This window comes from Rhinatrema bivittatum, chromosome 11, assembly GCF_901001135.1.
Source record: "Rhinatrema bivittatum chromosome 11, aRhiBiv1.1, whole genome shotgun sequence".
Classification (NCBI taxonomy): domain Eukaryota; kingdom Metazoa; phylum Chordata; class Amphibia; order Gymnophiona; family Rhinatrematidae; genus Rhinatrema; species Rhinatrema bivittatum.
In genome coordinates, this window is record NC_042625.1 from 66,175,266 (window position 1) to 66,199,215 (window position 23,950).

Sequence of the window (23,950 nt, forward strand, 5' to 3'; positions counted from 1 at the left end):
GTGATTGGCTGCAGTTCCTTCCCTCCCCCCAATCACGCCTCACCAACTAGGCGTTGTAGCCAATGAGAAGCGCGAATAAAACTAGAAGGGCGCCGGTGAACAGGCACTTGAGAAGAAGACAGCTAATTGAAAGCCGCTAAATTTCCTTTTCCCCGCCCACCAAGTACATCATAGCCAATGAGAAGCACATCTAAAGTTGACACGAGGCGGTCACTAGTAAGTGATAACAGTTCCCTTTCTTTTGGCCCGCCCCCTTCTCGGGACTGCTACTGCCAATGAGGAAAGCGGATGCAGCAGTGGCAGTTTAACGGCTTCAGCTGCGGGGGGAAAAGATTGGTTTCCTTCGGTCCTGGGCATCTCCCATGTAGGAGCATTGCGCTGGGGTTTTACGGTAATTTCTCATCATTATCAATAATAAACCTCTTCTATATTTTTTTGTTCCTTGAAGGCTTTAGAACAAATCATGGATATAATAAATAAGTAAAAACGGATTGCTGAAATATTATATTTTTACCTTCCCTGCCTTCCCATCTTTGTAGAAAGCAGGGGAAGCGGCAGGCGCAGATCGGTGACGTCATACTTTGGGCACTGGGTGGCTGAGTTGTGACTTCTTTGCTTGCGCCAGCCTTTAGGCTTAAGCTGTTCTAACTCTTATCTCTGAAGGCCGAGCGGAGGTGAGCAAGCTTGCAGTTTATGATATCTTTTTCTTAGTGCCGGTGCATTCTAGTACTGGTAGACTCCATAATGCTTACCCCTAGAAATGAGCAATGACTTTTCCTAAGTCTAAGTAGTTAAAGGTTTATGATTCTTTTTTCTCCGGAAACTTGTGTAAACCTCTTAAACCCATTTATGCTAACTGCTCTTATCCCATCATCTGTTAATGAATTCTAGTGCTTAATTGTGCTTTGAGTGAAAAAGTACATTCTCCAGTTTGTTTTATTTATTTGTTTGTTTATTTATTTATTTCTTTTATATACCGACATTCAATCGAGATATCACATCGGTTTCCAGGTAACTAAGAGAATAGGGCGAATTCTTCCCTATTTTACATTATAACATGATAACAATTATAACATGGTAACAATTGTAACAGAAATACATGGAAAAATAAAATTATAGCATATAACATATATACATTATGACTTGTTGATAAAATAATTTAGGTATCAGGGTTGATTGGAGGGAGGTAAGAGAAGGGTGGGGGGGGGGGGGAGAAGAGAGGGTGGGAGTGTAAGGGGAGGGAGGAAAGGAGGTAGAGATGCATGCATAGGGGGGTGTGATGTGATGCATTCAGGCAGGTTAAGGGTCAGGTGGGAAGGCTTTTAAAAACAGCCATGTTTTGAGATGTTTTTTAAAGACTTGCAATGAGGTTCATTTCTGAGATGGGTGGGGAGGGAGTTCCATAGGGTAGGGCCCGCTATTGTTATGGCTCGTTTGCGGGTTGCGTTGAGGTGTGCAGTTTTGAGATTGGGGACGGAAAGAAGGCCAGTGTTGGTGGACCTGAGAATTCTTTGAGTGGGGTATGGATGTATTGTGTTGTTTAGCCAGTTCATTTTGTTGTTGTTTATTTTTTTGTGCATGAGGGTGAGGGTTTTATATTGGATTCTTTGTGTGATGGGCAGCCAGTGGAGTTCTTTGAGAGTGGGTGTGATGTGGGAGGATTTTTTGGTGTTAGTGATGATTCTTGCCGCGGCGTTTTGTAGAACTTGGAGGGGTTTCATGTGGATTTCTGGTAGGCCAAGGAGGAAGGAGTTGCAGTAGTCGAGTTTTGAGAAAATAATTGATTGAAGGACTGTTCGGAAATCGTGCGCTTGGAGAAGGGGTTTGAGTTTTTTTAGTGTTTGAAGCTTGAAGAATCTGTCCTTAATTGTATTGGAGATGTGTCGTTTAAAGTTGAGTTGGCTGTTGATTGTTACGCCTAGGTTTCTTGTGGCTGGTGTGAGTGAGATTCCTGAGATGTTTGGTGCCCCCGGGTTGTTTGAGCTTCCTGGGTTGTTTGAGGGGGTGCACTTGAGGGGAGATGAGGGACGGTCATCGTGGATGTGAAGGATTTCTGTTTTGGCTTGGTTGAGGCAGAGTGATAGTTGAGATAGCAGGTGGGATAATTTTGAGCTGAGTTTGTTCCATTTTTCCATGGTGAATTCAATGGACTTGTTTATGGGGAGTAATATTTGTATGTCGTCTGCATAGACGAAGTAGGTGAGGTTTGCATCTGAGAGGTATTTGCATAGTGGGAGGAGGTAGATGTTGAAGAGGGTTGAGGATAGGGAAGAACCTTGAGGGACACCATGAGTGAGGGGTACTTGTGAGGATTCAGATGAGTTTGTCTTGACGATGTAGGATCTGTTTGAGAGGTAAGATTTGAACCATTTGATTGTAGTGTCTCGTAGACCAATTTCTTTAAGTCTGGTGAGGAGTGTTCTGTGATTGATGGTGTCAAAGGCGGCTGATGTATCAGGAGGAACGATTTGCCTCTGTCGCGACCTCTGAGGATGGTATTGGTGAGAGACAGGAGGAGGGTTTCGGTGCTGAAGAATTTTCTGAAATCATGCTGTGTTGGATGGAGAACATTATAGGCGTCAAGGTGATCTGTAAGTTGATTGACTGTTTTTTCGATAATTTTTGCTAAGAATGGGAGGTTAGAGACTGGTCTGTGGTTTGCTGGGTCTGATTTGTCGAGTTGAGGTTTTTTGATGATAGGTTTGATGATGGCGTTTTTGAGTTTGTCTGGGAAGATTCCTTGTTCGAGAGATAGGTTGATGATGTAGGTTATTGGTTTGAGAATAATCTCTCTGATGAGTTTTAGAGTTTTGATAGGGATGGGGTCTAAGGGGTGGGATGCGGGGTTGGTTTTTTTGATGATGGGTTCAATTTCTGTAGATGCAACGGGTGTGAATTGTGACCATGTGTGGATGGGAGGAGGGATGTCCGTTGAGTCGTTGTGGGTTTGGGGAATCTTGGCAATGATGTTGTCGACTTTGCCCTTGAAGAATTGTGCTAGTTTTTCACTGGAGATGTTGCTGGAGTTTGGCGTTGTCATTTTGGATAAGGTTGGTTAGGTCTTTGACGTAGGCGAAGAGGGTCCTCGGGTTGAATTGATAATCATGAATTCTTGTTGTGTAGAAATTGCGCTTTGCTGTGTTGAGGTCAGCTGTATAGTTGTGTAGTAGCGTTCTGTATTTGTCTTTCAGGTTTGGGGTAGGGGAACGAGCCTTGAAAGTGCTTTAGCACCTGGATCTGGAAGCAAGAGAGCAGTTGTGCTTTCTGAAAGTGGATATGCTGGTGTATGCTGTCATCAATTGGACGACTATCCCTGTAGAAAAGGGAGCAGCATTGAAGGATGGGCAAGATAGAAGAATTGAGGCTGTAGTTAAGCAGGCCTTGAGATGGTGGCAGTGAATTTGCAAATAGCCTCTTGCTGCTCCCTGGTGGCTCACTCTTGCTTGTTTCTCTCTCAGGAAGTCAATGACTCTAGTTTGAATTCCAGGGCAATGAAAGAAGTGATGGGCTGCGACCTGGTCCGCATTTATGCCAGAGAGGTGGATTCGGTGATAGTGGCCAGACCTCAGCTATGGCTAAGGAATTGGTCAGCCGATATAACTTTAAATTCTAATCTTAAGTTATTCTTTTACAGGATCACTCTTGTTTGGAAGTGAGCTGGAAAAAATGGCAATAAGTGGGGTGAGTCTCGATTCCTCTGTTTCCAGAGGATTAAAAGCAGGCACTGTGCTCATTCAGCATGGAAGGTCGGGTTTCAAACATTTTCGACCCCACAGATTAGCAGCTTCTCAAAGGGCTTAACCTTTTTGATAGGTCTCAGTCCTTCGTTCCAGGTAGTCCAGATGAGGTGTGGGCTTGAGCATTGGTACCCACCCCCAAGAACAGGAGATGGGATCGCCTCTTTCTTCTTTTTATCGGAGGTGGGTCGAGATCATGTCAGACCAGTGGGTTCTGGAGGTGATCAGAGATGACAATGCTCTGGAGTTTCTCAGTGTTCCTCGGGACATTGTCATGGTGTCTTCCCCCCCCCCCCCCCCCCCCCCAGCTCTCTGCAGAAGAGACAGGCAGTGGAGTGTACATTGTCAAGATTCCTCCGCCTGTGGGCCGTGATCCCAGTGCCCATATTGCACGAAAATGAGTTGATATTCCATTTTTCATTGTACCCGAGAAGGAGGGTTGCTTTTGCCCCATCCTGGTTCTTAAGCGAGTCAACCAGGTTTTGCGAGTGTCTCATTCCCGTACAGAAACATTATGCTCGCTGATAAAGGCAGTACAGTCGGAGGAGTTTCTTAAGTTTCTGGATTGTTAGAGACATATCTGCATATTTCCATCTGGTTCGAGCATCAGTGGTTTTCTGCGTTTCATTGTTTTGGGGTGACATTATCAGTTGCAAGCACTACCCTTCAGTTTGGTCATAACTCCCAGAACCTTCTACAAGGTCATGGTGCTGGTAGTTTTGAGACAGGATGGCATTCTGGTCCACCCATACTTAGATGATTAGCTAATTTGGGCCAAGAGCATGAAAGAGAGTCTTCAGGCCTTGCGCAAGGTGATCTGGCTACAGGAATTAGGTTGGGTGCTGATCTTGGCCAAGAGAAATCTGCAGCCATCTCAGACACTGGAGTATCTTGGTGTTCGTTTTCAGCATGAAACAAGGCAGTGTGTCCTGCCGGAGATCCACATTCAGAAACTGTCAGCACAACTATTGAGAATATGCCCAATGGTGTGGTCTTATCTGCAGCTGCTCAGGTTGATGGTAGCCACCCTAGAGGTGGTTCCGTGGGCAGGGGTGCATATGTGTCCTCTTCAGTGCACACTGCTTACACGTTGGAGTCCACAGTCAGGACTACTTGATTCAACTTCAGTTACTGGTGGAGATCAGCATCCAACTGCAGTGGTGGTTGCAAGTGGATCATCTAATGAAGGGCTTTCCCCCATGAATTCTGGTTTGGCTAGTACTTGCGACAGATGCGTGCCTCCAGGGTTGGGGGGCTCACCTTCAGGAGTTGATGTTGGACAATGCAAAGACGGTGGCTTACATCAGTTGCTAGAGAGGAACCAAGAACTAGCAAGTGTTGCAGGAAATAGCCCAACTCATGGAATGGGTGGAAGTACATCTTCAGGAGATCTCATCCTCACTTATTGCAGGAAAAGACAATGTAAGAACACACTCTCAGCAAACGGTCTGGATCCAGGAGAATATGAATTGTCAATGAAGCTTTCCAGCTCATAGTAGGCTGCTGAGACCTCCCATTTCTAGGCGTTTTAATCTGGTTCTGGATTTTCTGGCAGGTCCCACATCTAGACCACTGCATAGCATCTCCTTGAGGTTACTTACTAGAGGATGATGTTCTGCGTATAGGCTCTGCAGGCTCTGCCATTTGGATGCCCAATCTTCCAGCCTCACTAGGTCCTCCTGCAATTAATCACAAGCCGCTTGTGATTTAACTAATCTGAATAATTTTGTATCATCTGCAAATTTGATCACCTCACTCATTCTACCCCTCTCCAGATCATTTATAAATATATTAAAAAGCATTGGTCCAAGTAAAAATACAAAGTATTTTATCAGAGACTCCTGAGAAAATTAAAGTTTTGAGATAGGAGTCAATCTCACAATGCTTCTGTAATTCCTCCATGGCACATCTTGAGTACTGTGTGCAAGTCTGGTCACCGCATCTCAAAAAAAGATATAGCTGAATTAGAAAAGGTACAAGATGGTAAATGGGATGGAACAATTCCCCTATGAAGAAAGGCTAAAGAGGTTAGGGCTCTTCAGCTTGGAGAAGAGTTGGCTCAGTACCTGAATATAATCCGCTTTGAAGTGTTGAAAAGCAAAATATAAAAATCAGATTTAAAAAAAAAAAATCAGATAAAGATATGAAAGTGATCTATAAAATCATGAGTGGAGTTGAACAAATAAATGGAGAAAGTTAAAGAAAAAAACAGGTTGCTAATATTTGATTGGACAGTCTTCCTCCTACTACACTTAAACCTCAAGCTCAATGGGAACTATCCTATATGTTGGGTTATGGTACTGTAAGCCTTCATGCACAATTCTGAAGACCAAACATTCAAAATGTACATAAACCAAATGGAGTCTGATGATTTCAAATTGTCCAAACAAATGGATAAGACAACGGCAAAGCCAGAAAGAGGCTTGGGTGCATAAGGAGAGGAATGGTCAGCAGAAGAAAGATGCGATATTGCCCTTGTATAAGTCTCTGGTGAGACCTCATTTGGAATAATATGTACAATTCTAGAGACTGAACCTTCATAAGGATATAAATGAAACGTATACCCTAGAAGAAAGGCGAGAGAGAGGAGATATGATAGAAACAAAAAACCTCAGAAATATCAATGAGTCTCTGAACAGAAGGAAGACTTTGGATCATGGGAAGAGGGTGAAAGATTCCTCTTCAGTCAAAATCCTAAGGAGAAATTACTACTTACCTGATAATTGCCAGTATTCTCAGCAAAAGCAAACTGTGGACAACTAAACAATACATGACCATAACTATTAAACACAACCATTTAAAACACTCACAGGTCAATACAGTTATGCCGTGTTAGAGTGCGGCAGTGCCAGGCACACCCTCGTTCCCCGCACGCACAGTTCTCTTCACCTACCGCTCGATACTCTCTTCAAATTGCATGCAAATGCATGCCGCGTCTGCGAAGCGTTAGGCGAAGGTTAGGCCCGCGCAACCCATTTTACTGTATAGAGCGCCTATACAGTATCCTGGGTGCGCGGGCCTAACGCTTCACGGCCACGCTGGTATCTGTCATTTCAAATGACATTTGAAATGACAGGTACCAGGAAGTGGACAGTTATGTTCTCCGATGCTCGGCAAACTTTCCCCCAGCCCCCGCTCACCTGCCCTGGCCGCGTCCGGTCTCCGGTGCAGCCCCAGTCCTGACCCCTCCTCCCGAAGCAAAAAAAAAACAAACAAACCGAAAAAGTAGCAAGAGAGCGAGGGGAGAGACGGGCAATCCTAGGCTCGGGCCTGCTAGTCCCTTCTCCTCTCCTCCCGAAGCAGGGCGCGAAAAGCAGCCTTGCTCCGGGAGGAGGGGGGGGGGCAGTTTAAAGCGACGAAGCGACTTACTTTTGCAGCCCCCCCCCCCGGACATCGGCGACGACCGCGGCTCCAGCCTCCAGCTGTCAGACGCATCGCACGTGGGAAAGCGGCCCCTATGCGTGCAATTGGCTGCTCAAGATGTGACGTCACGACGTTTGGCGTCACGGCATGTGACATCACATCTTGAGCAGCCAATTGCACGCATAGGGACCGCTTTCCCATGTGCGATGCGTCTGTCTGACAGCTGGAGGCAGGAGCCGCGGTTGTCGCCGATGTCCGGAGGGGGGGGGGCTGCAAAAGTAAGTCGCTTCGTCGCTTTAAACTGCCCCCCCCTCCTCCCGGAGCAAGGCTGCTTTTCGCGCCCTGCTTTGGGAGGAGAGAACAAGGGACTGGCAGGCCCGAGCGTAGGATTGCCCGTCTCTCCCCTCGCTCTCTTGCTACTTTTTTTTCGGGGGGGGTTTTTTTTTCTGCGCTTCGGGAGGAGGGGACAGGACTGGGGCTGCACCGGAGACCGGACGCGGCCAGGGCAGGTGAGCGGGGGCTGGGGGAAAGTTTGCCGTCTACCCTTACCCCTCAACAAGTGGAAGGTGATGCATATAGAGAAAAATACCTCTTGCAGAGATGACACGATGTTAGATTCCATATTAGGAGTTACCACCCAGGAAAGAGATCTAGGCGTCATAGTGGATATTACATTGAAATTGTTGGCTCAGTGTGCTGTAGCGCTCAAAAAAGAGAACAGAATGTTAGGAATTATTAGGGAATGGCAAATAAAACGGTGGATGTCATAATGCCTCTGTATCTCACAATGGTGAGACCACACCTTGAATACTGTGTGCATTTCTGGTTGTCGCATTTCAAAAAAAGATATAGTTGCCTTGGAGAAAGTACAGAGAAGGGCAACCAAAATGGTAACAGCTCCCCCATGAGGAAAGGCTAAAGAGGTTAGGGATGTTCAGCTTGGAGAAGAGACGGGTGAGGAGAGATATGATAGAAATCTACAAAATTATGAAAGGACTTGAATGGATAAATGTGAATTGGTTATTTACTCTTTCGGATAATACAATAACTAGGGGACACTCCATGAAGTTAGCAAGTAGTTCATTTAAAACAAATTGGAGAAAATTCTTTTTCACTCAACACATAATTAAGCTCTGGAATTCATTGCCAGAGGATGTGGTTATGACAGTTAGTGTAGCTGGGTTTAAAAAAAGGTTTGGATAGTTTATGGACTTCGCCTCCTGGAACTTTTTAATCAATAAGGAGTAGCCACTGCTTGTTACCAGCATTAATAGCTTGATCTGTTTAATGTTTAGGTACTACCAGGTATTTGTGACTTGGATTGTTCACTGTTGGAAACAGGATACTGGGCTGGATGAGCACTCAATCTGATCTAGTATGGCAGTTTCTTCTGTTCTTATATACAATGTAAACCACAAAGATTTTAAAAGTCTGCTTTGTGCTCTTTCCTCCATTTAAGTGCTTTACCCTCTGATTCTTACCACCGTTTGGGAGAAACACAACCATGGCTAAGCAACCAAGTGTCCAGGCAGAGTACATCTTCCGAGGTGTGGAGCACAAAGTGAGGATAAATGTGGATGAAACTCTGCTGGAAGTGGAGGTGGAGGACAAGCACACCAGTGACCAATGGCGAGGGGAATTTGATTCTGCCTGTAAGTAGGTTGCTACACCTCATTATAAAAAGAAGCACAATTAAAGTATTGCTAATTACCAAGGACTTTTCTCAAGATTAAACTTTATTTTAATTATAACAAGAGGTCTGAAAATGTTAAATTCCAGTATGTTATGTGCTATTTTTCACTTGTATCTTTTTATTCCTATTGATGGGGGATCAGAATGATTGTCATGACTGGTGGGGGACTATGGTACAATTGCTATGATTGTCCCGTAGGGTGGAAGAGATATGGTTCTTATTTTAGGGGATGATCATTGATTTTAATTAAGAATATTCTGTAAATGAGCCCTGTAACCATTTACTTCTGCTGTTGCATGTTTTCTACCTAGTGTGTAGGGAGCTGTGATCTTTGAACATATTTATTCCTAAAGTCATCCCTCCTTTTATGTTCTTTAACATAGTGCTTATAATTCCAGTACTGTTCTCATATAGTCCATCTAATTATCCAAAATGGAATATAGGACTTAATATAGAACTAATCTGACTTTGCTTTTTGTTCTATTAACACTATGGAAATGCTTAAAGATTAATTGTGGCTTATTCCCTTTTTGCTCAGGCTTAGTCCTAAAGATGTCATCTCACCTCCACTCATGCACATTTAATCCAGGAGAGAAACTGACACTTTGGGAAGGATTAGATATTACAAGATTACCAAGTTGCTCTCTGATCTTAGTACGGATACAAGTAGTTGTGGACCCAGATATCTCAGCTTGAAGGAGTTTGTTTGAAATGCTGATGTGAGACATTATGAGGTTTCTGTGAAGACTCCACGTTTTCCTAGCGTGTAGCAGATGGACTCAGGACCAATGGGTATAGTGTGCTCCTGATAGCAGTTGGAGACAGAGTCAGATTTCAATCTGACGTCAGCCTACATATCCCCGTGCAGGAAGTACAGCTCTTCAGTATTTCTCCGTCTCCTTAGCAGTTCGGGACACCACACACGCTTGCACAGTGTTAGAAAATCCAAACCAAAGAAGAAGGAAAATTTTACCTCTATAAGACTAGCCCCGCTCTCCTGCGGTGATACCTAAGGGTCCCTCCCCCAGTCAAGAATTCCTGAGGTGATTTCCGAGATCCCTTAGAGGTGAGCCTCTGTCCAGTAGCCGGTTCCCGGCATGGACTTAGCACCCAGAGTGGCTGAGAGGCAACGGGTGCAATACCGAGCGCAGCGGTGAAGGTATATTCCCTCTCCCCCCCGCGGCTGGAGACCGCCCGGCATGAGACCGGGAAGCGCCGAGACAAGGTAAGGTAGAAAACTTTTAGTCTCCAGCTCCAAGGCTCGGCTAGCCGCACAGATCGTCCAGCCGGCGTCTGTTAAATAGAGTTGAGCAGCCCCATCCTGGCTAGACCCCGATCCAGTGCGAGGGTCCTCCCTCGTGGAGACCCTCCGGGGGGGGGAGGGGGGGTTGCCATCTTGCCCGCGTGGTCGTCGGCGCCATTTCCCCCCACTTGATCGCCATATTGTCCGCGCAACTGCGGCATGCGCATTCCCGCTAAGCGCACAAATAGAGGCCTGCACGCGCGCACATTGACGCACCCGGTGCGCACAACTAAGTCTCCTGGCACGCTCACCTATGCGAGCACAAGTTTTGAGCCACTCCACGCGCACAAACCTTGGCACCAAGGGACAAGACCTCTGTCCAGCCTGCCACCAGAGAGCTGCACAACCCAAAGTGGCCCCTGCCCTACGCCTGCAGTGTGAAGAGACTCAGGAGGGAACCAAAGCTTGGCCCCCCTCAGCCAGTAGAGGAATCCGGCTCCACCAATGATAGTCCGGACCTCTGTATCTCCGGCTCAGCCCCTCCTCAAATGGGCGCCTCTGGGAATCCCGCTGGATTCAATAGGGACCCAGGGACCTTTTCCTGGGTGGAATTCTTCAAAGGGCTGCAAACCCTTTGTCCAGACACAAGCAGTATTGTCCATGACTCAGCCACAGTCTCCACCGGAAGAGCGAGCCCTTCCAAGCCCTTCTCGGGGCCCTCCCCCTCGAGACGTGCCACATCAGAGCAAAAGCCTCCCCTTAGGGGACACAGACACCTCGGGGGAAGAGTCTGACCCCCCCCGGAGGAAGGGGAAATCCCTCCAGGGATGGATCTATACTGAACCATGATGCGATTCTTCTCCAAATACGAGTTACCAGTTCTCAGGCCTCCGAGCCTGAAGATGGGCTCTGGTAGAATTAGACCTGTAACAAGGAGACACACACAGTATCATATGCAACAAGAACATAAAGCCCTCCCTATATTAACTGAAGAAATTCTAGAGAAAAACATTGAGATGGATAACTCTGTCATCAATGGCACAACTACAAAAGGAACGAGTAAAGTGAATAACAAATCTCAACTAAAGTCTCATAAGGAGTACAGGAAAAGCAATAACCGTAAAGAGAGTACCTGGAAAGCTATGACTACAAATGCTCATAGTTTGGGAAATAAAATCCCAGATCTGCAGGCCCTAATGACAGAGGCAGAATTGGACATCGTTGCTATCACAGAGACATGGTTCACAGAATCTCATGATTGGGACACGGCAATACCAGGCTATAACTTGTTAAGGAAGGACAGAGTGGATAGAAAGGGGGAGGTGTGGCTCTTTATGTCAGAAATAATATCCAAGCATCTGAGCTGCAAGGTAGTTGGGGCAAGGAAGAAGCACTATGGGTCGACCTAAAAACAGATGATGGAGCATCCATTTATATTGGAGTGGTTTACAGGCCTCCAAACCAAAAGGAAGAGCTGGACAGAGATCTGGTTGAAGACATCCATAAGATAGGTAAGAAAGGGGAAGTGGTGATCATTGGTGACTTTAATATGCCAGATGTAGACTGGAAAATCCCATCTGCAGAATCTAAAAACAGTAGAGCAATACTGGATGCCATGCAAGTATCTTTGTTCAAACAAATGGTATTGAAACCCATGAGAGAAGGAACTATTCTCGACTTAGTGCTCAATAATGGAGAAATCATCTCTGATGTCAAGGTGGGTGCCCACCTCAGCACCAGTGATCATCAAACGGTATGGTTTAATATCACTAAAAGAATAGGGAAAAGAACCACAAAGACCCGAGTTTTACAGTTCAAAAACACAGACTTTGAGGAAATGGGGAAGTACCTAGAGGAAGAACTAAATGGATGGGAAAATGAGAGAGATGTGGATCAACAGTGGACCAATCTAAAAGGATCAATCGCCAAGGCAACTGCTCTATATGTTAGAAATGTAAAGAAAAGCAAAAGAAAAATGAAACCTATCTGGTTCTCAAAGGAGGTGGCTGACAAAATTAAAGCTAAAAGAACTGCATACAAGAAATACAAAAGATCCCAAAGGGAGGAGCACAAAGAATATCTGATTCAACTGAGGGAGACTAAGAAATTAATCAAGTTGGCAAAAAGTCAAGCAGAAGAGAGGATTGCCAAGGAGATAAAAAATGGTGACAAAACATTTTTCAGATACATCAGCGAAAAGAGAAAAGTCCAAAGTGGTATAGTGAAATTGAAAGGTGGAAATGATCAATGTGTGGAGGGAGACGAAGAAATGGCAGAAATATTAAACGAATACTTCAGCTCTGTGTTCACTAAAGAAGACCCTGGAGAAGGACCATCTCTACACAACAAGAAACTGGAGGGAAGCGGAACAGAGGAAAATCCATTTACAGTAGATAATGTATGGGAAGAGCTAAAGAATCTGAAAGTGGACAAAGCCATGGGGCCTGATGGGATTCATCCAAGGATACTGAGGGAGCTCAGAGATGTGCTGGCGGGACCGCTGTGCGACCTGTTCAATAGATCCCTAGAAACGGGAGGGGTGCCGAGTGATTGGAGAAGAGCGGTGGTGGTCCCTCTTCACAAGAGTGGGAACAGAGAGGAGGCTGGTAACTACAGACCAGTTAGCCTCACTTCAGTGGTGGGAAAAGTAATGGAGTCACTGTTGAAAGAGAGAATAGTGAACTATCTACAGTCCGGAGAATTGATGGACCAGAGGCAGCATGGATTCACCAGAGGAAGATCCTGTCAGACAAATCTGATTGACTTTTTTGACTGGGTAACCAAGGAATTGGATAGAGGAAGAGCACTCGATATCATATACTTGGATTTCAGCAAAGCTTTTGATACGGTTCCGCACAGGAGACTGGTGAATAAAACGAGAAGCTTGGGAGTGAGTGCCGAGGTGGTGACCTGGATTGCAAATTGGTTGACGGACAGAAGACAACGTGTGATGGTAAATGGAACCTTCTCTGAAGAGAGAGCGGTTTTAAGTGGTGTACCGCAAGGATCGGTGTTGGGACCGGTCCTGTTCAATATCTTTGTGAGCGACATTGCGGACGGGATAGAAGGTAAGATTTGTCTTTTTGCGGATGACACTAAGATCTGCAACAGAGTGGACACGCCGGAAGGAGTGGAGAGAATGAGACGGGATCTAAGGAAACTGGAAGAGTGGTCGAAGATATGGCAGCTGAGATTCAATGCCAAGAAGTGCAAAGTCATGCATATGGGGAGTGGAAATCCGAATGAACTGTATTCGATGGGGGGGGAAAGGCTGATGTGCACGGAGCAGGAGAGGGACCTTGGGGTGATGGTGTCTAATGATCTGAAGTCGGCGAAACAATGCGACAAGGCGATAGCTAAAGCCAGAAGAATGCTGGGCTGCATAGAGAGAGGAATATCGAGTAAGAAAAGGGAAGTGATTATTCCCTTGTACAGGTCCTTGGTGAGGCCTCACCTGGAGTACTGTGTTCAGTTCTGGAGACCATACCTTCAAAAAGACAAAGACAAGATGGAGGCGGTACAGAGAAGGGCGACCAGGAAGGTGGAGGATCTTCATCGGATGACGTATGAGGAGAGATTGAAGAATCTAAATATGTACACCCTGGAGGAAAGGAGGAGCAGAGGTAATATGATACAGACTTTCAGATACTTGAAAGGTGTTAATGATCAAAAGACAACGACAAACCTTTTCCGAAGGAAAAAAATCAGCAGAACCAGGGGTCACAATTTGAAGCTCCAGGGAGGAAGATTCAGAACCAATGTCAGGAAGTATTTCTTCACGGAGAGGGTGGTGGATGCCTGGAATGCCCTTCCGGAGGATGTGGTGAAGACCAGAACTGTGAAGGACTTCAAAGGGGCGTGGGATAAACACTGTGGATCCATAAAGTCAAGAGGCTGCCAATGAAGAGTGGGTGACTCGCCAGAATGACGGCTACTGCCTGGAGTCAATACCCTTATTAAATAAACATACACAGGCTTACGGTGACTCCAACATCGCTCTAAGCTTCAACAGCAAGAGGAAATGTGGAAAAAAGGATTCACACTCACAAAGAGGGGAGTAGCTGGCTTGTTACGGCGGTTACTACCCCAAATCAAATAAGCCTGATACTTCACTTTCAATGCATATACAGCAAAGTTCTCTGATTCAACGGCAGGGGAGAAGAAAAACTGATACTTCACACATCCAGCAGAGCTCTCTGCTTCAACGGCAGGGGAGAAGAAAAGAGGGTTCGCACTCACAAAGCGGGGAGTAGCTGGCTTGTTACGGCGGTTACTACCCCAAACCAAATGTGCCTGATACTTCACTTTCGATGCACATCCAGCATGGCTCTCTGCTTCAACGGCATGGGAGAAGACTTATACGTCACGCATATCCAGCATAGCTCCCTGCTTCAACGGCAGGGGAGAAGAAAAACAACCAATAAGGGCTAATAACATAGTCTGGGTAAAACAAATAAGCATGGGTGCAGCTTGCTTATTGCGGCGGCTACTACCCCTAACGAATCAAGCTAGATATTTCACTTGGATGCAGCTCCATCACTGCTCTCTACATTAAAGGTGGGGGTGGAAGGGAAATAGAACCAAGAGCTAAGAGAAACAGATAAGTATGAGAGAAAATGTGTGAAGCTTGCTGGGCAGACTAGATGGGCCATTTGGTCTTCTTCTGCCGTCATTTCTATGTTTCTATGTTTCTATGCTGGCCATTCCTGGCGCAAGTACCTCAGCGGAACTAAAGACAAACTCAGTTTTACATCGGTCTCTGCCAGGCCTCATGCTATTTCCCAATGTGGCAGGCCATACAACTGTTTGACCTGGAATGGAATGCCCCGGAGGCCAGCTTCAAAGGAGGACTGGCCCTAGGAGCCCTATCCCCCCTGGAACCCATGGCCAAAGAATTCCTTAAGTTCCCAGAAGTGGACGCCATGGTCTGCGCTATCTCAAAACGCACTATCATCCCAGTCGAAGAAGGAGCTACACTCAAGTATGCTCAAGACAGACGTCAGGAATCCATCCTTAAACAGTTATTTGATGTCGCAGCAATGACCCTGCAGATCGCTTCCTGCTGCGCCGTTGTAACACGTTCCTACTCTCTTCTCTCCAGGGATGCAACCACTTCAGCCGAAACATTAATACCGGCGATATCTTTCCTCACGGATGTGACCTCTGACCTGGTACTCACCTCAGCCAGGGGCGTCTCGTCCATATTGATAGCCAGAAGGCTGCTATGGCTCCGAAATTGGTCAGCCGACATGACCTCCAAGACAAACCTCATGGGAAAACCCTTTAAAGGATCCCTCCTGTTTGGAAGCGACCTGGAGAAGTTAGCCAACAAATGGGGTGAATTCCCATTACCTCGGCTACCGGAGGACAGGAACAAAAGAAACAGGCGCTGTTCTCCCTTTTACGCTCTTCTCCTCCTTGCCCCGCAGGCAGGGGTCAGCCTTTTCGGAACAGACACAAGAGGGGGAGGTGGCTCGGGTACAGGTCCCAGCCGCACCCCACAATGAGAATCAACAGACCCATCCACAGGAAGAAGTCATAGGGGGCAGACTTACCCTCTTCTACCAAAGATAGGTCGAGATAATGTCGGACAAGTGGGTCCTTACCATCATTCAAGAGGGATACTACCTGGACTTCCACAGCATCCCTCCAGACAAATTTGTGAGATCACAGTGCCACTCCCCCTCCAAGAGGACAGCAGTGGAAACCACACTAACAAAACTGTAAAAAAACATCATAAACTGTACCTTATCTCAAGGAATTTATCCTGACTCTCTAAAATCAGCATCACTCAAACCTCTTCTGAAGAAACCCAACTTAGACACACAAGATCTCTCTAATTTCCGCCCAATCTCCAACCTTCCTTTTGTTGCAAAAATCACTGAAAAATTGGTCAATTCCCAACTATCGGATTTCCTAGACGATCACAATATTCTGTATCCTAATCAATACGGGTTTCGCAAATCCTACAGCACAGAAACCCTCCTCCTCTCCCTTACGGATCACATCATCTTAGGCCTAGACAAAGGTCAAGATTTTCTGTTAGCTCTGCTTGACATCTCGGCAGCTTTTGACACTGTGAATCACTCCACTTTGCTAAGCCGTCTCTCAGACATTGGTATTTCAGGCTCAGTTCACAGATGGTTTAATTCATTCCTAAGCAACAGAACCTACAAAGTCAAAATTAACAACAAAGAATCATCCAGTATTAAATCTTCAGTAGGTGTTCCTCAAGGATCCTCCTTATCCCCCACCCTTTTTAACATCTACCTCCTCCCCCTCTGTCAACTGCTTACTAACCTAAGATTAACACATTATCTCTATGCAGACGATGTGCAGATTTTAATCCCCATAAAAGAATCACTATCAAAGACCCTCCTATACTGGGAAAATTGCCTTCAATCCATTAACCAACTCCTCAACAATTTGAATTTAGTCCTAAATACATCCAAAACCGAACTGCTCATTATTTCAACCGACCATCATGACTCCTCGCTTCAGCCCCCTCATACAGCCCAAATTTCTCATGCTAGAGACCTCGGAGTAATCCTTGACAATCGCTTAAATTTAAAGAAATACATTAACACAACAAAGGAAGGCTTCTACAAACTGCAAGTCCTAAAAAGGCTTAAACCCCTACTGTTTTTCCATGACTTCAGGACTGTCCTCCAAGCCACGCTCTTCGCTAAGATTGACTACTGCAACACTCTTCTTCTGGGGCTTCCACTCTCATCCACAAAACCATTGCAGATGCTCCAGAATGCAGCAGCTAGAGTCTTGTCCAATACAAACCGCAGAGATCACATCTCCCCCATCTTAAAGAATCTACATTGGCTGCCAATAAATTATCGAATCTTACATAAATCCCTTACCATAATCCACAAAACGATCCACAAGCAACAACCGTTGGACCTCCAATTCCCCCTCAAACTTCATTCCTCATCCAGGCCCATCAGAGAATCATATAAAGGATCTCTCCATGTACCTCCTAACAAAACTTCACGCCACACCGCAACCAAAGAAAGAGCATTCTCTATAGCGGGACCCACTATTTGGAACAATTTACCTCCAGACCTCAGACAGGAACCCTGCCTACAAACATTTCGAAAACGACTTAAAACCTGGCTATTTAGCTAAGCTTTCCCTTAATCTATTCAATTTCAGAACTCCACATCTCAAGCCTACTGGACAACTTACTTAGCGATACCCTTTTATCACAATGGTTATCCCTCTGTCCTTCTCTTTCTTCTTTTCCCAAGTTCGATCTCCTTGTTATATGTAACTTTATTACCTCCTCTGATTATTTTACTGTTAAATGGTTGATAAGAATGTTACCCCTTTGTTACATGTAAACCGATTTGATATGACACCTGTCATGAAGGTCGGTATATAAAATAAATAAATAAATAAATAAAACTACTCAGCCTAAAGGTGATAACCTCTGTGCCCACGCACCAGCAAAATACTGGTCATTATTCCATCTATTTTATTGTTCCCAAGAAGGAGGGAACGTCCCAGCCCATCCTGGTGCTCAAGACCATCAACCGCTACCTGAGGGTACCGCACATCTGCATGGAAACCCTACGCTCAGTCATAAGGGCGGTACAACCGGGAGAATTCCTGACTTCTCTGGATCTGTCAGAAGCCTATCTCCACATCCTGGTCCATCACGACCATCAGCGCTAGCTATGTTTTGCGATACTGGACCATCATTTACCAGTTCCGGGTGCTACCCTTCGGACTAGCTACTGCCTCTCGGACGTTCACCAAAGTCTCCAGAGGAAAGTTATCAGGCAACCACCAGAGTCAAGAATCTACTGCAGAATCTCGGGTGGGTCGTCAACACAACCAAGATCTGCCTGCAGCCCTCCAATCGCTAGAGTACCTGGGAATCCGGTTAAACACCAAACAAGACAAGGTCATCCTTTCCCCTACAAGGAGGAGGAAACTAAGGGACCAATTGTGAAAACTGTTGAACTGTGCTTGCCTCAAGGTATGGGACTACCTCAAAGTCCTCGGCCTCATGACATCGACCCCAGAAGTCTACCCATGGGCAAGGGTCCACATGCGACCACAACAATGCTCCGTACTGTCACAATGGGACCCGATGTCCCAGAAGTACTCTGTTCGCCTCCAGCTTCCGGCAGAGGTTCGGACCCAGCTCCAATGGTGGCTACAAAAAGACCATCTGAGCAAGGGAGTAAGACTATCCCCATCGATCTGGGTCTGGCTCACCACAGATGCGAGCCTGCGAGGGTGGGGATCCCACTGCCAGAAACTGATGGCCCAGGGACAATAGGACAAGGAAGAGTCGGGATGGAACTTAAACAGACTAGAAGCCCGAGCAGTCAGACTAGCCTGCCTACGCTTCAGTCACAGACTCCGGGGCGAATCAGTCAGTCATGTCAGACAACGCCACAGCAGTTGCCTACATCAACTGTTAGGGAGGAAACAGAAGCCAACAGGTTTCCCTGGAAATAGAACCCCAAATGGCGTGGGCAGAAGCAAACCTACAAGGGTTCTCAGCCGCCCACATCGCAGGAAAGGACAACATCACTGCAGGATCCACAATCCCAGGGAATAGATGCCCTCGTCCAGACCTGGCCACAGGAAGACCTGCTGTACGCTTTTCCCCCCATGGCCACTACTGGGTGGAATCATTCGCAAGATAGAACACCACAGGGGGCTAGTACTTCTAGTGGCCCTGGACTGGCCAAGAAGGCCATGGTATGCAGACATGCGAAGACCTCTGGTGGGGGAACCCTCTGTGTTTACCTCGACACAGGGACCTACTCCAGCAAGGACCGATCCCCCACGAAGACCCAACTCTGTTCTCTTACGGTCTGGCCATTGAGAGGACTTGCCTGAAGAAGAGCAGATACTCGGGGGCGCAGCGATGGACACCTTGCTCCGAGCACGCAAGTTTCCCACGTCTCTAACTTGCATGCGAATATGGAGAATATTCGAAGCCTGGCGTGAGGAACACCACGTCCTTCCGCGGACAGTCGAATTTCCCATGGTCCTGGAATTCCTGCAGGACGGCTTGAAGAAGGGGTTGTATCTCAACTCCATCAAGGTTCAGGTGGCCACGCTGGCCTGCTTCAGAGCCAAAGTGAACGGCATCAGTCTACATTTCCCGCTTCCTGAGAGGGGTCAAGCAAATCCGACCACCACTGAAGGGGTTGGCGCCCCTATGGGATCTCAATCTAGGATTAGGCTTCCTAGCGGGAGCTTCCTTCAGACCAGCTAGATGTCTGTCAGTACGTCTTCGGACCTTGAAGACACTGCATTCCTAGTGACAATATGTTCAGCCCGTCGCATCTCCGAGCTTCAAGCGCTATCCGGTAGGGAACCGTCCCTTAGATTCACACCGGGATCCAGCTCCGCACTGTACCCTCCTTCCTTCTGAAGGTGGTTTCTCTTTTCCACCAAACCATCTCGCTGTCATCGCCAGATGAGCACAAGGACTTGGAAGACTCGTGCCTCTTCGGCATCTTAACGTTGGCAAACTCCTAGTCCGATACCTTGGAGTCAGCTTCTCTAAAGTATTTGACATGGAAGAAGGTTTTCCTTGTCAAATGACTTCATTCAGCTAGGAGAGTCGGTGAACTTCGTCACAGTCCACTATCTTCCATACATTCAATTCTTCAATAGGGTGGCTTCTGCCGCAGGTTCTCAGCTTTCCATATCAACCTGTCCATCATATTGCCTACCTTATTTCCTAAGCCTCATGCATATGCAGGCAAAAAAACCCTTATACTCTGTACTGCAAGAAATGCACTCTGCCGCATCATAAAACTTGCCAACTATTCATTTCATATGATCCCAATAGCCTAGGAGTAATGGTCACAAAGTTTTTATCTTTATCTAACTGCTGGCTGAGTACATTCACCACTGCTACACGTTAGCGGGATTCTGTAAAGACTCAAATGGAAGCCATCCGTTCATCTTTGAGAAGTACCTGTTGTAGATATCAGCAAAGCTCCAACTTGGTCGTCCATTAATACCTTTATATTCCATTACTGTTTTGATACCTTCTCAGACTGACTAAAATTGGACAAGCAGTTTTGCAAAATCTGGTATTGGTGTGTTCTACTATTCATGGTGACACCTGTCTTCCTCATCAAGTAAACACTCTGCTCCAACCTTCAGCGTGGGACTCCTCACATGTAATGGCTAACTCGGCCTGCTTCTCATTGGAAAAAGGAAGTCTGCTTACTGTAAAAAGTGCTTTCTGTAGATAACAAGATGAATTAGCTATGGAACATCCACCTGCCTCCCTGGAGAGTTGACTATAGCTAGGTTAGTTCTGGTATAGACTGAAGAGACTTGCAAGGCAGTGCTGCGCAGGAACTCCTACATATGCACATTAGAGCTCAAAGCTCTACTAGCTTGGAGAGACGAGTCCATTCAGTGCCACTGTATAACATCAACCACATGTATTGACTAATTCATTCTGCTATCTATGGAAAACACTGTTTACAGTAAGCAAACTTTCTATACATGCTCGGGCTCATAGTAAGCAATGTCTTGACATCCCTGAATTCAAGATGGTGGGAACTGTCAAAGAGAAACTCTGGCTTTTTAGGAAAACTATAAAAATCTGAATGAAAAAGACCGTAATAATGTAATTGTCAACTGAATTATGCAAAACAATTGTGGATCCACTCTGTATCAATTAAGTCATTTTCGCAATAAAGATGGTTCATTTTAATATTTCCTTGCTGACCCTTTTCCCTCAACCTTGTGTCCCTCACTTAGGCTATTGATCCTTTAGACCCTTGGGTGTGTACTCATTTAAAAGATCATCTTGATCTGAGCTGGTGGTGTCTCTTGCTCCCATCTTAGATTAATTTTGAAATCTTGCACAGTGAGCAGGACTGTGCTAAATGCTTGAGGTTAGAAGCCTTGGGGGATTAGAGATAATTTGTGAGAAGGGCACATTATTTGGAGATAGTAAGCTCCCTGCTGAAATGTATTTCACTTTAACTAGGGATGGAGTAGCAGTGGGTGCTGAGAAAAGGACATAGGTGAGTTCCCTGCAATGTAAGAAGGAACGGAAGGATCCAACACCATAAGATACTGCAATATAGGTATAGCCAGTAGCATCCCAGGGTTTCTTTGTCATTTTATAACACATACTAACATTTAAAATATTACTTGTTCCTAAATTTAATTATGTAAGCCGGTTGGCATGTACCAACATTTGGTCAATGCAATCATCCCATTTCCTGGCACAGTGAAGTGTGTGTGGGTTTTTTTGTTTGTTTGTTTTTGTTTTTTTAAGTCCTTAAAACCAACTGCACATGCCAACATTTTTCTCTTTTTAAAATCTCTTCAGTTATTGAAGACTTGACTCACAAAACAGGCAACTTCAAGCAGTTCTCCATCTTCTGCAGCATGCTGGAGTCAGCCCTGACACAGGTAGGTAGGTCTTGAGGACAAGAGAGCTGTAGGGCTATATTTGATCAGCATAGGTCATGATTTCTTTCTGCTTTGCTTTATATACAGTGGCTTGCAAAATAATTTGACACCCCCCCCCCCCCCCCCCCCAAAAAAAAAGAAAGTCAGCTGGTTTGAGTGGATTACAAATGACACTTACACAGTATGTTCTTAGAGTAAATTTTCAAAGTCACAATTCATTATTTCTCTGCATTTTTTGTGTTGTATTCTCAAAGCCTGCAAGAGAAAAGACAGGTAACAAAGGAGTTCAGAAACTCACCATCATGGTGGCTTTCATGGGACAATCTGACAGTTGGGTCATCGTTCCAGACACATTTGTTATATGCTTTCCATCAGCCGCAAGTAGGGGTCACTGGAGTGTAATGGGAAGTTGGGTCCTTGCTTCTCCCAGATTGTAGCATTCTGCTCAGTCCAGGTTAGAGAGTCCCTCCGATGGATCCTGCAGAGGTAGGAGCTTACAGTGCTGCCCTCAATCTGGTGCCAGCTAATGATGCTGGCAGGGAGTATTAAGGGAGCAAGTTCCACAATGGATATTGAGGTCAGTTCCAGTATCAGGAGGGGGAAAACTGCTTCTGTGATGCTCGGGACATCACCTGTGTGGGATTCTGCAGGAGGCCAGTTTTGGACTGTTTGGGAATGCTATAGGTTGAGAAGTGACTTTCATTTAGAAAGGCCTTTGGCATTCCTTTTTGAAGAAATATGAAAGGCCATTTGGGGGCTGGGGAAGACTCTACCCAAATTTCTTTAATAGTGGACAAGTCACAGGCTGTCAAAGGTAGAATGAATGCACAGGGGAGACAGATGGAGGAACTTAAGTGGTATATAGAAAATTGGATTAAGATGGCAGAGGTTCAAGAGGCTGTAATTAAAGTTAATCTATATTTGCATTCTTAAAAGGAAAATCTGGAGAACTTGGTAAGGCATTGGAATTTGTGGCTGCTTAACTCTTCTAAGCTTTCAGCTGTTTCTGCGTAGGAAATGTTCATGTATCACATGTGGGGTCTTTCAGTACCACTTTTGCATTTCCTTCTGTCACTAATGTATTTTGCTACCTTTTCTTCCATTTGAATTTTTGCAATCTTGACTATTTTTCTGGCTTTTCTTAGCTGGAAGTAATTTATTTCTTTTATTTTGCAGAACAGTGAATCTGTCACCCTGGATCTTCTGACCTATGCAGACCTAGAGCAGCTGAGGAGCCGGAAGATGGGCAATGGCACATGGCACGTACCGGCCACAAAATCAGCAGCCCTGAACTCCAAGCGCTACCTCATACTCATCTACTCAGTAGAGTTTGATAGGTAGGTTGTGAAAGATTTAGGTTTGTTGTTATGCATGCTTGGCCTTCAATGATCTGTCAGTTGAAAAAGCAGCAGTGGGAGCATGTGGATATTGAGAGGTTTTATGTGGTGATTTGTCTTGAGTTTCTGAAGGTAGAAGAAAATGTGATCAAGAGAGTTTGCTGAAAATGAAATAAAACCATGCTTGAAGATGCTCATATGATCTTTAACTAGCTCCAGATAGAGATTTGCGTTTTTAGCGAGAAGCATGTGGAGATGCTCCTGAGGATTGAGAGTACGATTGTGTAGTTTGTCTGCTTCCTGGAACCATGCCACCTTGTGGTTGGTCATACCCCTTGTTTAGGCCCAAAAACCAAGGCTATGTCTGAATATATTTAAGAAAATGTGGCTTGAGGCTTCATTCGACCATCAAAGTCTCCATCTGGCACAGCATTTTTCTTTGTACAAAAGAAGTGTGGATTCTTTAGGTCCTGTATTGATTACTGGGGCCTCAATAAGATCACAGTTAAGGATCATTATGATAGACTTCAGGGGGCCCAGACATTTACCAAGCTGGACCATAATCTTATTCAGATCCGACAGGGTGACAAATGGAAGACTGCCTTCAATACCAGGGATGGGCACTAACAATATACAGTCATTCCATTTGGACTTTGCAGTGCTCCTGCTGTTTTCCAAGCCTTTATTAATGTTTGTTTTTTTTTTTAGACTCCTCTCTCAGTATGTAGTGGTCTACTTTGGTGACATCTTCTCCCTAGACCTGTCCACATAGGGCGGGCCTCCACTACATGCTGCCTTTCTTGTGTTTGTCAGCACCAGCTTTTTGCCAAGTTTGAGAAGTGTGTGTTTGAACAGAATCAAGTCCAATTCTTGGGATATGTAATATCGGCTCAAAGATTTGAGATGAACTTGGAGAAGGTAACTGCAGTCCTTGGCCGAAGCATTGGGTCTCAAGGTACTCCAGTGCATTCTGAGCTTTGCTAACTATTATTGGTGCTTCTTTCATAAATTCTCCAAGGTGGTGGCTCCACTTGCTGCCTTTACATATAAGGGCACGCCAAAGAATTTTTGGAATCCCCAAGCTCAATAGGCTTTTGAAGAATTAAAGCAGCTGTTTGGAGCTGATGCAATCTTGTCACTCTGATCCAGCTAA

The 23,950-nt window shown here is 45.5% G+C and overlaps 1 protein-coding gene across 2 annotated transcripts in view; it reads left to right on the top strand.

The window, feature by feature from the left end:
- Positions 1-201: 201 nt before the first annotated feature.
- Positions 202-23,950, top strand: part of CCDC61 (coiled-coil domain containing 61) — a 121,056-nt gene continuing 97,307 nt past the window's right edge. The window contains exons 1-4 of one of the 2 annotated variants that reach the window (XM_029571445.1): positions 202-391; positions 8,560-8,752; positions 21,378-21,460; positions 22,637-22,797. In XM_029571445.1, coding sequence (XP_029427305.1) covers positions 8,605-8,752; positions 21,378-21,460; positions 22,637-22,797 — 392 coding nt within the window. In that variant the 5' untranslated portion in view covers positions 202-391; positions 8,560-8,604. Of the gene's footprint in view, positions 392-539; positions 675-8,559; positions 8,753-21,377; positions 21,461-22,636; positions 22,798-23,950 lie in introns of those variants that run through there. The other variant, XM_029571446.1, reaches the window with a different exon arrangement.